Source organism: Erithacus rubecula (genome assembly GCF_903797595.1).
Source record: "Erithacus rubecula genome assembly, chromosome: 4".
Taxonomy (NCBI): Eukaryota; Metazoa; Chordata; class Aves; order Passeriformes; family Muscicapidae; genus Erithacus; species Erithacus rubecula.
In genome coordinates, this window is record NC_136686.1 from 9,958,397 (window position 1) to 9,971,805 (window position 13,409).

The window sequence follows — 13,409 nt, forward strand, 5'->3', positions numbered from 1 at the left end:
GCTCCCTCTGTGATCTGTCATTGCTGCAAACAATTGCTAAGGGTTGTTCTGTCTAAGCATTGCACAGATCACGGTCAAGTTAGAGAATGAAAAGTAACCATTTTAACTGGTTCTGGAACTGAATTATTGCAATATTAATAGGTACATCAGGACCCTTACTCCTGAAGATCTAAATTCATGTTTAGTCCCTTAGTTCTATGGTAGATACATGATAACATGCATCAACATAAGCACCTGTAGGATCAAGATTTAATTATTCTGGGAGGCCTTGGGACAAACAAAAACCTTCAGAATTCCAAAGAATAAGAAAGTATATTCTTGAAATAAGCTTTTCCACCTTTATGTCAGGCTTTCCCTGCATATTGTGCTATTGGACAGGACGTGTTGTCACTCCCACACAGCGTGGCCTCCTCAGCACTCACCTCCCTCCCAGCTCCAACTGGAGCCGTCCCTGACTGAGAGCCACCAGCATCCCTCTGCCAACTGGCAGGCCCCCAACATTGAGTTATGGCTGCTATCACTGACTGGTGCTAAAAAAAGAGTCCCAAAGCTATGACTGAAACAATGCCTACCTCTTGCCCAGACCTAATGCACCCACAGATTTCCAAGTGTTTAAAAAGGCAGGGCTCCACTTCACAGAGGTGGGAGTAGATGGGCAGCAAAACCTGACAGCTAGCTCTCCAGCTTGAACACATCTCCTGTCACAGTCCCATTCTAGTGCTCTTACATTACCCACATCTTTGTCTTTCAAAACTGCTAAACTATTTTCACAAAAGCAAGTAAAACTCAGGGCACTGCAAAGCAGCAGTCACACCATCCTCCTTCAAAGGAGCTGAATAAGCACAAGATTAGTTCTGCACCTAAGTCCTCAAAACAAACTGTCTTCCCAGCCTCTCTCTTCTTCAGTGGTTTGGTCTTCTGGCCCATGAGCTGGCCTGACTACCAGCCTGACAGTCACAAACCAGCAGATCACATGGTAAAAAGCACCATCTCTCCCCCTGCACGAGATACTGGGTTTTAACTCAGTGCTTGCTGAGTCAGATTTAAATGCACGAGATTCCTGAAAAAGCAGAAAAAAACCCCCCAAAGGATCAGATTTTACCAGTAAGCTTTCCAAACTGTCACCAAGAAAAGGTCATAGTAATTTCTAGCTCATTGTCTTTGATTAGTAAGAATGCCTTTTTAGAGTTTTCATTTGCTGCTTTTGTAGAACAATTGACATCCATCTAAGAAGTCACCTCTAAAATTTATCATGATTAAAAATGTTATGTTACAGCCTGAGCATTAGAAATGCTTTCATACATATTCTAAATAACCAAGTTGAAGAAAAAAAATACAAATACCCCACCCAAACAAGATTATTCCACCTGTGTGTGCAATGTTCTTGCAAAACCTCTCTTTTGTGGAATACAATTCAGCAGTAATTAATAACACACTCCTGATCTGTCTTCAATTAGCTGTTCCTGGAAAAGAAAAAATATGTATCTGTTACAGATCTACTGCCTAAATGATAACTTGCACAACTCTTATTTCAGGCTACCTAATAATTCTGCTAGCAAACACAACCTTCAATCTCCTCGTTTCCTGATTTTATGTTGCTGACACATTACTTGCCCACAACACTCCTATACCAAGCAAGTTTGAAATGCTACAGGACAACAGCAATTACAAATGCTATTTACCCTTAGAAGGCTATTTTATAATAAATTTCAGTTTTGTACTTTCAGTATGTCAGAATGACTAGCTTTAAGCAAGCTGGTTTTCCCACCACAAGTAAGCTTTGATTTGAAAAGAGATGACCACTATCATTAATAAGATGTTTCTCAGAAAACACCACCATCCTCATTTCAGAGTGAAAATAGACAGCATCATTACATTTGCAAGCCATCTGCTATTTATTCTCAGCTTCACAGATGGGACCTGATAGCTGCAGGTCTTCTTTTCCACACATCCTACAGAAGTCTTTCAGAAGGGAATGATACTGCTGTGTTTAGTCAGGGTTAGACACACTAGAAGAAAATTAAGCAGAAAATGCTCTTAAATCTGTTCTCATAGAATGCAAAGGAGCTGAGTTTTAACTACTGCGTGTGAAGTGCTAAAAGGATTATCTAAGACTCCCTCTTTTGTCTCGGGGGAACTGCAGACAAAGCTGGGTTCACATACCCTTACACACTTGCTCTGCCAGTCCAGCACATCTGGGTGCATCAGACCTCCCTCCATGTGCTCTGCACATGCCTTGGATACATGCAAGAAGGTTGAAGTGTTAGATGAGCATGGACATGAGCCCAGCAGTCAGGAATTGTGAATTTCTGGACACCTGAGAGCCCTGATGAAGCTTTTGCTCTTTTCCTGCCAGACACATTTCTCATATGAAAGTCCAAATCAAGTTCCCTTTGCCAGGGAAACTCAAAGTTAGTCACTGATAACCTGAAAAACTCCTGTAGGCCTACATCAGCTCTTCCTTCCATGTTTGAAAAGCCCATGAAATGAGCCAAGTACACCCCACTGATGTTATGGGGAGGTTCTATTCCTTCATTCTCAGAAGAAAGACTTTCAAGGCTGATTTCACCATACTTCCACAGTGCTGAAGCTCAGACATCTCAGCAAATTTCTGGAGGTCACTACACCTGGACAGTAAATCTTTGGCTTCAGGAAAGCCTCAAGGAAATCTTGAGCACTATAGATTGTTTACAGCCTTCTGAGGCTATAGACTACTGTTCAAAATACAGTAACAAGAGTACAAGCCATCAGAGAACAGTGATTCACACAGAAGTTCAGTGTGGCAGTAGTGCCACCTCTGATCCATTCTGAACATTCATTTTTATTGCATTCACCTGCAGTGCCTTCAAGATTCACAGAAAGCTGAGTATTTCTTCTTTTCTATGTCTACTAATAAACCTCTAGAATAAATTGGAAAAATGCAAGAAGGCATTTGAAAATTTGTACTACAATCTGGTAGAAGAACTTAAAACTGAAAAGTAAGTAGTTCACTTTCTGTGTAGCCTGAGGTCAGGCATAAGGAAGGATTAAATTCTATGGACTGGATTAAGCAAAAGGAAAAACTGTGACCAAAGATTCCTTTCTGATCTTAAAACCTCTTATAAATTCTTTACCATATACTGCTGTTATATTGATTCCTTTTACAACTGCTACCTGAGCCTCTTTCACAGCTGGAGGTCGTCTGATTTGGGATTTTGTGTTTCAGACAATTTGCAGTGAGTCCCAGTAGCCACTCTTCAAATGCATCACTTGCTGTTCCAGTTAAACAACAACAAAAAAAAAGTTTAAAAGTCTTACTTTTCGTCCAGTTCACTACAGTTTTGGAACAGTTCAAGTAATTACAGGGGATTCTACTATACTACAGTTCAGCATTTTATCCATGCTTCTAGAGGTAGATGACACATCCAGTCAGGAGCAATGCCCACATGAATTAATTAATAGTAAATCATATGTTTCATACCTCAGAGCAGTGTTGCAATAATGGCTAATAAATGTTCTCATGTAGAGGCATTCATGCCCTAGTGGCACAGAAACATTTAGGAAACCCTAGCTTTCATAAAAATCAAGACGGGCAGATTACTTGCACTAAGGGTTTGTAATGCTTTCAACATGAAGTCATCTCTGCAGATCACATCTGATTATTACCACAGTGCTAATTATGGGGCTGCTAACACAAGGTCCACCCTTCTACCTCAAGTCTACTGACTACCATCAAAGTCATCAGTGCAATTCCAAATATTTTCAAGACTGGCTAACAACAAAGATTAAACTGCTGAAAAGCTTCTAGCCAATATTCCTAGCACCTCCACACCCCACTTCAATTCTCACTTAAGGGCAGAGTTGACACCTTGAAAATTTCAATTCAACACTGCAACAAAAAGTAATAGTTAAGAATGAAAGCTTGTAAATTGAATTTTCCTATATCAGCACAATCCTTCAGGAAGGGAGAAGGCCGTTTTTAATCTACACTAATGCCAAACTAATTTAGAACGATAAATAATATAATTTTCTGTCTTCATTTGATAAAGCCTAACAAGCAAAACTTTTCCAGTTTGCTCCCCAAGGTGTTTCACTACCCACACATCCTACAGCCCTTTCCTTGTGTTACAAACTCTCCTTCCTTGAGCATTATGAGAGCTGCACACAGTGTGTCAGATGAGATCCCTCAGTTTTGTGCAAGACCATCAGCATACTCTCATTTCTCCTGGAAGTACAAGCTGTCATACACCCCAGGTTGATACTTACTTTCTTCCTATCCCAAATGCCTTTTATGCCCAAATCCACCATCAAGTCTGCTAGCTCTGTAATGAAATCTAGCACTTCTTACTCCTATTTGAAGTTGTAATGTGTTGGGGCAGGAGGTTGTTGGAAGTTTTTTCCACCTGGGAAAACAAGGCTAGAATATGAAATCCAGTTTCCAAGCTGTGAGAAGGAACTGAATTATATTCCTTCTGGTACCTGATGATCATGAACTCCATGCAGTAATCTCAGAGAAAGTGTTACTAAAAGTTTTTGCATGCTGGACTCTGGATCTTCAGTGACAGTTCATTAAGCACCTAAGCTCAGTAATAACACAAACCTTTCTGACTGCTGGATGCTTGGTCAAGCTTTTCTTCCTTGAAAATTCAGTTGTGGAAAGGAGTCCAGTTTAGATCTTTCCTCAAAAGGCCATAAAGCACAAGAAAATGGAACATGCTGGAACTGATTACATACATATATTCCAGGAGCAAGGGACTAGTCTGTTTTATGACACCAGACAAAGCAGTGCATGTCAGCAAAACAGATTTCAGACTGTCACCAGTGCAAATAATCTTTCCTCTTCCTTTATAACTGCTAGATCCCTTCATAAAGTTCACATATAACAGTGCACTGGCCCTCTGCCTCAGGCATACACTGCTAGACATTAATTCTCTATATTAAAATAACTCTTGTGAAGTATTTTCAGGAGCATTTTAACATTTTGATGCTGGCTGATTAAGACACCACCCCACCACTTAGGTATTCAAGTTACTTGCACAGCAGACTGGAGAAAAATGAGCAAGATCAACTGAAGGACATGAAGATTAACATGCTTCCAGCTTAACAATCCTGTGCATTTATTTCTGCATGATGGTACCTGTTGAGATTCCAGTCTTTATAAACAACACTTCATTGCTGATGAGAGGAGAAATAAAGAGCTCATCCATCAAATTCCAAGATGCCAAAGACTAAATTCAAGGTATTAATTTCTTAGAGAACACAGTGTTCCATAGTTTTTTTCTAAAGGGCAGTGTGGCATTGAATCCCTTGAAAATACAACTGGTATTTCAACCGATGTTCTTCCCCTTTTCAGAAATACTACAGCACAGGAATTCTCAGGCCCCTTTCCCTGGATTGGGGCATTGATAATTTAAGTCTGTGAACCAAAAGGCTCAATTTTGCTTGCAAGTTAACACACCCTCAGCTAGAACATCTTTATATGATGTGTCAAAATTAAAATACGTCTCCATTTTCACTTTTCCCAGGCTTCTTTTAACAGTCTTTTGATTCCCTAAGCCCTTCCCTTTAATGGGCTGAAAGGTAACTTCATGTGTTGGTCCATATGGGCCTGAAAGCAAAGGCCTGAAGCTGAAGATGCATTTTGGACTTAGGCTATTAATTTTTTGCTGGCCTAATTCAGTTTAGTCAGAAGGTGCATCATTCTCAGGGCATGTCTGCTGAAAACAGATTTCACAAACAGTCTTGGAAACTCAGGTCTGAAACCACCAACAGGGAAATCATAAATAAGAAGAATGGCAATAAACAAGTAGGGTTTGTTTTTTTTTCCAGCTCATTCTCTTTCCTATTCAGAACCATTGTAATTCAGACTGTGTGCTGATTTGCAAATGACCACAGTCAATTCTGAGTTATTGAGGACCAATTAATTTACAGCGGTACTTCTGAGTTTTGACAGAATCCAGGAAACTTCTTTCCTGGTGACACAGACAATGAACAAAAGATATTTGCTCTGGGACATTTTGTCAAGGAAAGACTAAAAAAAATCCTGGCTGCAGGCAGTGTGAGTGTAGCATATTACACTGCAGGACTAGCATTTGAGAAGTGAACATACCTCAGACAAATGGTAGGAAATCAGACACTGAAACTAACCAACATTTTGTAGAAAGTTTAAAACATCAGTCACTTAACAAGTCTATTATCAGAAGAAAAACACTTCAGTACTTACACTGTTAAAGAAAAGGAAAGGGAAATACTGGCTAACAAAATGAGGATAAAAGAATTTACTGTCTCGTGCACACATTCTGCTTTTCACAAGACACTTGATTTTCTCTCTGATTTTTACACTTTACTAAGGGTCAAAGCTTTGTGTACATGGCAAAACTAAATCATTGCTGACAAATGGGTGAAGCCAAAGGCGATTTCCTTTGTCTGCACTTGTAAGGAAAGACATCCTCTGCTCTGGTTCAGCTGCACCCCGTGTTGTCAACAACTGTCAGCAGTGGTTCAATTTAGTGCATCAAGGAGAGCCCAAACAATTTGGAAAGAATTATTTAAGCCAAGTGGGTCCCACCCAGATCCTCCAGAACACACATGCAGAACAGCCAAAGCAAGAAAAACATTTTAAAATTATTAGGAAAATCAACAGTAAAAACCCACCAGATCTGGCAGAGGGACTGAAAGCATCTGAAGTTACTTAAAAGTTGTGACAAAAAAATAAACTGAACTACAGCTGATTTGTCAGTTCCCTGACTTACAGAATTCCCCATTTTTCCATCACTTTGTCAGAGGAGGCTGTTATAAAAGAAGCTAGTGAGAATATCAGTATCATAATTTAATTTATTTTGATGAAAGATAATCACAAGCCTTATGAACTGGAAGAAAATCACTGTAGATAGTTTGAGAAACTGTCACTTACCCTATAGAAGGCAAACTCAAATAATGAAGATTGTAGTGGTGGTGTCTACCATGACTTTAAATCATGTCACTATTCCCTCTCACACTTTAACAGCCAAAAGAATTACAATCTGCTTGGATTAATGCAGCACACTGTCATTAGGCTGGCAATTAAATCCCATTTCTGAGATTGTGTGATCTGAGTCACCAACATCTGCAAATATCTTCATATCTTGTGTAATAGCTGGCTTCAGACCTTGATACACCGAAGTAAAAAGGCCTTTTTAATGCTTCCCACATTATTTTGGACTTACAACTTCATGATGACAGCAGCTTCTCAAAACAGCCCATTAATCAAATTTATTACCCAGTTTGTCATGTAGGATTTTCTTAACTCTAAGCCAATAGAGCAACAACAAATCAAGGTCAGTGTTTATACTGCATGAATAAAAATTAACCACATGCCCAAAAACACTTTTGACACTGAAAAGGTATTTGGTCTCAAGGACTTTTGACATTTGTAGAATTTACCAGCTCTTCTACAAATCTGGGAGTATCTGAGATAACACCTCAAGCAATATATATTTCCCTGTCATGCCAGTTTGTCTTGATTAAAAACAATATAAAAAATCAGGCAGCCATTCTACTGCTTCCAGCATCAGTAGTCACACATGACAGAGACAATACCATTACAGGACGCTCATCCCAGGAACTAATTCAATCCCAAACAGTATCATTCAATATTTAAACAGATCAGTGGTTTCCAAATGATGGTTTAGTGGTGAAAGCAGCAGCATAGGAGACCTTTTTGCCATAGAGGTCAGAAATGAGATGATGTGTTACAGGGTTTGAAACAAACCTAGCTCTACAAATCCACTGAAGTACTACCTTGTCCAGCCATAGAAGATGTTAAGATAACTGTTTCCTTCCTTAAATTAGAGCCTAACCATGGGGCATAATACAATGTATACTATACAGACCTAAACAAGGAAAGCTACCTTAAAACCTTCAGTGATCTTTTACTCCTTCGGGAGCTGCTTGCGGCACTTGCGCTTCCAGAGGAGCAGCCGCTGTTTGTGGCCAGGCCTCCTGGGGCACAGCCCACAAACACAGCAGCTGCCAGTGGCAGTCGGGGGAGCCGGCTCTCAGGGCACAGCCACAGCTCTGCCCTCCTGCTGCCCCGGGCCCCCCCAGCCCCTCCCCGGCCCGCACCTCCTTGATGCGCTTCACCAGCGCATTCTGGTCGAAGGCCACGGCCTCAGCGCACTGGTGCAGGTGCTCCTGGTAGCGCAGGCACAGCTGCAGCACCTGCTGCGGGTCCAGCTTCTCCAGCTTGGCGCTGCTCGGCGACGTCTGCCCGCTCAGGAGCCCTGCAAGGCAAAGGCAGCCCCACGGTTAATCTGACTGCTCGTACCGTTAGCTCAGCTGCAGACAGCAGAACAAACCCAGCAGACAAGATTTATGAGGCGTGATGAAAAGCTAATGCAGAATCCTTTAAGGATGTTTTTAATTTAAAGCAGTGCATAGAACAGTTTGCCGTAGAGCTTAGCCCTCCCTGACAGAACCTAAACAGACTCTAAATGCATGCCCATAATACATATCCCCTTGGTTTTCAGTGATATTCAAGTCCTATTTTTTTTCCACCACAAGCAATCCTAAATTGTGAAGAATGAGCCCTCTCCTCATTTATATACACCAGAAGAGGAAGGAGTTGAAATCTATATTCCCAGAAGGGCACTGGAGTCATACTGTTTTCACTAGACTCACACTGCCAAGACCAGAGCTCTAAAAATTCACTGGTCCCCCAAAATAAACCCAAGTAAACAAATGGTCCACCTTAAGTAAAATTATTAGGGGTGAAATGTCCAGATTTTGTCTACCTTGCCTTTTAAAAAACTTCAAAACCCTTTTACCTTCTATGGCTTTTTTTTAGACTCTCAAAGACCAGCAATGTACCTTGCTTTGTTTCTTTAATATGAAATTAAGATTCCTACCTACTTACATGACCAGGTTTCACAAAAAGCTCACCAAAAAAAAGACACTGGTCTTAAAAGTGTGACACTGGTAATATTCAGAGGAGCAAAATTGCCCAGAGAAATTTCTCCTGGCCATTGTTTGTTGCCTGCATAGTGCAACTTGAGAATGTCTGCTGAGCTGAAGCATGTGTGTGCCACACTGAGCGCCTTCCCCACAGCAGCTGGAAAAAATGACTCTCAGCTCCCAGGCCATCCTTTTTTTGCTATTTCATTTACTTACTTTCATGTCATTTTCCTTCAGCATTAGCACAACTTTTTTCTTGTTGGGACACCATCTGTGACAAACTGCACATACACACAATACATTTTTCCCAAAACATCCATCAAGCTATGTAAACTGAATTCAGTTACTGCACGCATGTGCCCTCTGGGACTCTCATTTTACAGACAGGAAAAGACATTAAAACAGCAAATGTAAGCAAGTATCACACTAAGCAATTAAAAAGTAATAAATGCCAGTTATTTGGATTGGAAAAGCTCTTCTAAGAACGTACCTCAGTGGAAAATGGAAAGTATTTTGAATGGCCACCATCCCTATTGGAAGCTACAACTGGTGACATCGAGTTCTTGCTAAAGCACAAGAACAAGATAGAAACCAAGAAGCAAGAAGTATCTTATGAATATGAGCAAACATTTTGAAAACATCTGCAGATCAAAAGGAAAATAAAACTAGGACAGTAACTTCATCAAATATGAAGAAGAAGCAGGTTTACATTTCATCAACACTCAACATCTTGTTCTCCCAGGATTTCAATTGCTCTCAACACAAAACCTCATAAGAGATTTTTAGAAAAGGTAATTTTGTTTTACTGATTTGTTCACTACAACTGTGTTTCCTCAGTCAAGAGGTCAGGAGAGGAAACAAACCATTTAGTCTCAAAACCCTATATTAGCAACAGTCAAATTTTTATGTTTTGAAGGGAATAATCTCGAATAAAATCTTAGATTCATCAGTATCAGTTGCAGATCTTTCAAATCTGCTTTCAGGTAAAGTAAGAAACTGTGACAGGAACAAACCCACTGAAGGAAATAAGACTTTTTAAAAATTGTTTATGTTTCATGTTCTAGTGCTTCCTCAGTTCACAAATTGTGATCTTTTACAATATTATCTTGTCACGATGAATGTTCAAATAATGTTCTCAACTTTTAATATGCTGAATGTTCATACAGGAATGAAGAGTTCACCATACACCTGAGGCACTTATCCTGTCTCTGCACTGATCAAATACATGATGCTACCAGCCAACTAATTTTCTTTTATTACTAATCTCTCACCAACTTCAAGAGGAAAAAGAAAATTAGACACTGTTTAAGAGATTTAATTAACATGAAGAATGTACTTTGGCCAACTTATGCTGCTTATGAGAGTTTTGAAGTGGAACAGGTCAAGGACTGTAAAAAGAGCTAATAAAGAGCATGCTACTTAAACTCAGGTACCTACAGCTTTGTACAGGTTACATAATGCTAAAAGAAAAATTAATAAACCTGAGCCTCTCATTTCCTATCCAGAAAAACACAAGCTCGAGTGAAGAGAGACATTCCCTATTCAGCTGGAATTGTTTCATAAGAAGGCAGAGAAGGAAATACAATCCAGTACAAATGTTTGGACTAGGGATAAAAAACAAACATCATATGCTGCTTAAAGATAGACTATGGCATTATTCTGGGTGATGCAGTAGGGAGAAACCAAAGGAATTAACTTCTCCAAAGTCCTCTGGGATAATGCTGATGCCAGAGAACAATTTGGCTAATTTTCCACTTGCAAGAAAGGATAGAGTACAGTAAACAACAGCTCCAAAAGGCCATGCAGTCCTGGCAGGAACTCCCATTGTCAGAAGATCAATCCACCATTTTCTGCTGCTCACTGAAACCACTTACCAACCATGCTATAAATATTAACATCTTTTACTAATATTCCCCTCTGCCCCACTCAAGTGAGGTCCCACCTGGAGCATTGCATCCAGCTCTGGGATCCCAGCACAAGAAAGGCATGGATCTGCTGGAGTGAGGACACAGGAGGGACACAAAAATGGTCAGAAGGCTGGAACACCTCTCCTGTGAGGAAACACAGAGAGCTGGGGTTGTTCAGTCTGAAAAACAGAAACCTCTAGGGAGACTTTATCACAGCCTTTCAATATTTAAAGGGGCCTGTGAAAAATTTTCACCAGGGCCTTTAGGTGACTGTTGGGGGCTGAGTGTTTTTCTGTTACTGTGTCAATTGAAAGAATTTTTCCCATTATCATGCCAATGGAGCTGGCCGGGTTACACCCAGGGTCTCTGATGAGTCCAGACAAAAGGGGTGGGTGGGAACGGCTCCCAGAGGGGCCTCTGAGGCTTCCGGGAGGGCACTCGCGTTTCCGGCGAGCCGGGAGGAGGACGCCTGGGATCGTTCAGCCACGCGGCCGAGCACAGCAGAGCCAGACCCTCTGCGATCACCTGCCCTGCGTCTGCCCCGTTCCAGCCTCCTGCCTCTGCGGACACAGCTGATCACCCGGACACACACGGTGAGCGAGGAGCTGCCACCCTCGGTGAGGGTGAGCCCGTTCCCGCCCGAGACCGGCGTGGCCGCTGCCGCCCCTCCCCCCTCCCTCCTGCCTCCGTTCCCGCCTGCCCTTGGCAGATCCGGGCTCTGGACTAAGCACAGAGACAGCGTGCTTGCATCTAAAGGGACTGACACCGAGTTATCTATTTCGTTCTGTTAGCAATATTAACTGTTATTGTTTTCTGTTTGTACAGTTAGATATATTAGTAAAAGAGCTGTTATTCCCACCCCCTTATCTCTGCCTCAGAGTCCTTGATTCAAACAATTATAATACTTGGGGGGGGGGGGGAGTGGAACCAAAGTCTCTATTCCAAAGGGAAACTTCTGCCCTTACTGGCAGACACCTGTCCTTTCAAACCAGGACAGTGACACAACAAGGGACAATAATTTTAAACCAGAAGAAATTTAAACTGGACATAAGGAATACATGTTTACAATGAGGGTGGTGGGAAGTTGGATGTCCCATTCCTGAAAGTATTCAAGGTAAGGTTGGATGGGGCTTTCAGCAACGTCATCTAGTGAAAGGGTGTGAAAGATGTCTCTGCCCATAACAGGATGGTGTGATGACAGGATGAGCTTCAAAGACCCCTCCCAACCAAAACTATTTTATGATTTAGTTAATAAACTGCATTTTATTTTTCAGCAAATCTTGTTTATATTAATATAATGTATTAGTAAAAAGCTCTCCTCTTTAACATCATTGCTTCCTTCTTAAAGCCTTGTCCCACATTTTGACCTCTCCACTGAACAGGGCCATTCCTCAGTGACTGGCCTACATGTGGTTTGTAAGAGGATATGAGATCACATCTGTTGCAATAACATATTTATTAGGTCACTCTTACACGTGCCAAAAATGGGAGAGACAGAGGTCACTGAGTGGTTCAGGTTCGCTCCTGAAACATCCATAACTTGAACCTGACCACCAGCACATCTCAGAGCAATCAACCACTGGGGCACTATCCCTTCTGCACTGAGGAAATAGTGTTTCTGTGATTTCTTCTGGGGGATTATTATTCCCCAGCCCTCCAAGAACTCTTAAATGAAAAGAAAACAGCATCGAGAGCTTTCATTTCTTATTAAACTAAATATTCATTTTTCAAGCTGCTGGTTCTCTTCCAGAGAAGGAAACACACCAGGAATCCTCTGTGCAGGGTCTGGAGCCTTGGGAAGAGGCTCCTTGGCACATGAGGGATACAACACATCCTGGGTGAGGAGAGAGGGCTGCACAGGGGGTGTCATGGCTGGGAAAAACAGGAATGGGAGAATGGGAGAGGGCCTTCTGCACAGCTCCAGTGCATGGACCAGAAGGGCTTGGCAAGTGCCAAAGATTGCACAGTCCTGGCTATCCAATTACACCATAAAACAAGGACAACCACAGACCACCTCTGTGCCTGCCGTGATGATGAGACGTCAAATCTCCCACCTACTCAGACATGTCTGGTCAGTGAGCAGCATGATAGGGAGGTGACAAACAGCAGCTGGGACAAAGAAAGAGTCACATTTCTAATGCACAATGGTGCTTCAGAAAAAAACAGCTCAGTACACCAAGTATGTCATGCACAGAGAAATATCATATATCACTACAAGGCTAGCTGACCTACAGACTTGACAAATCTGTTATTGTTTCCATATTCCTTGGCAAAGCAGAAGCATGTTAAAACCATTTTCCTCCTACTTAGTCATCTCCTTGCTGGTTCCAGGTCAACATACACATCCAACAAATCATATCCTACTGAGCAGAAAAAAGCTGTTAGCTTAAAAAGCATTTTTATGACTAGAAGTGAAGCTCTTGAAAGAAAGCTTTTCACGCAATACTGATTTCTACACACATACAGAACACAGTACTCCACCATAGTTATGTTCTGCTGCTTTAGTGGGCAATCCCAACACCATCTTGAGTGCTTTCCAACCTGAAAAGCATTAATATTGCTTTTTTACTTCTGTACTTCTACTTGTCAATC

General features: G+C 41.4%; 1 protein-coding gene across 1 annotated transcript in view; it reads right to left on the minus strand.

Moving 5' to 3' along the window:
• Positions 1-13,409, minus strand: part of BORCS5 (BLOC-1 related complex subunit 5) — a 55,594-nt gene that overhangs the window by 5,572 nt on the left and 36,613 nt on the right. Inside the window, exon 3 of the mRNA XM_079305056.1 lies at positions 8,083-8,240. Within this exon, the coding sequence (XP_079161182.1) occupies positions 8,083-8,240 (158 nt within the window). The remainder of the gene's footprint in view (positions 1-8,082; positions 8,241-13,409) is intronic.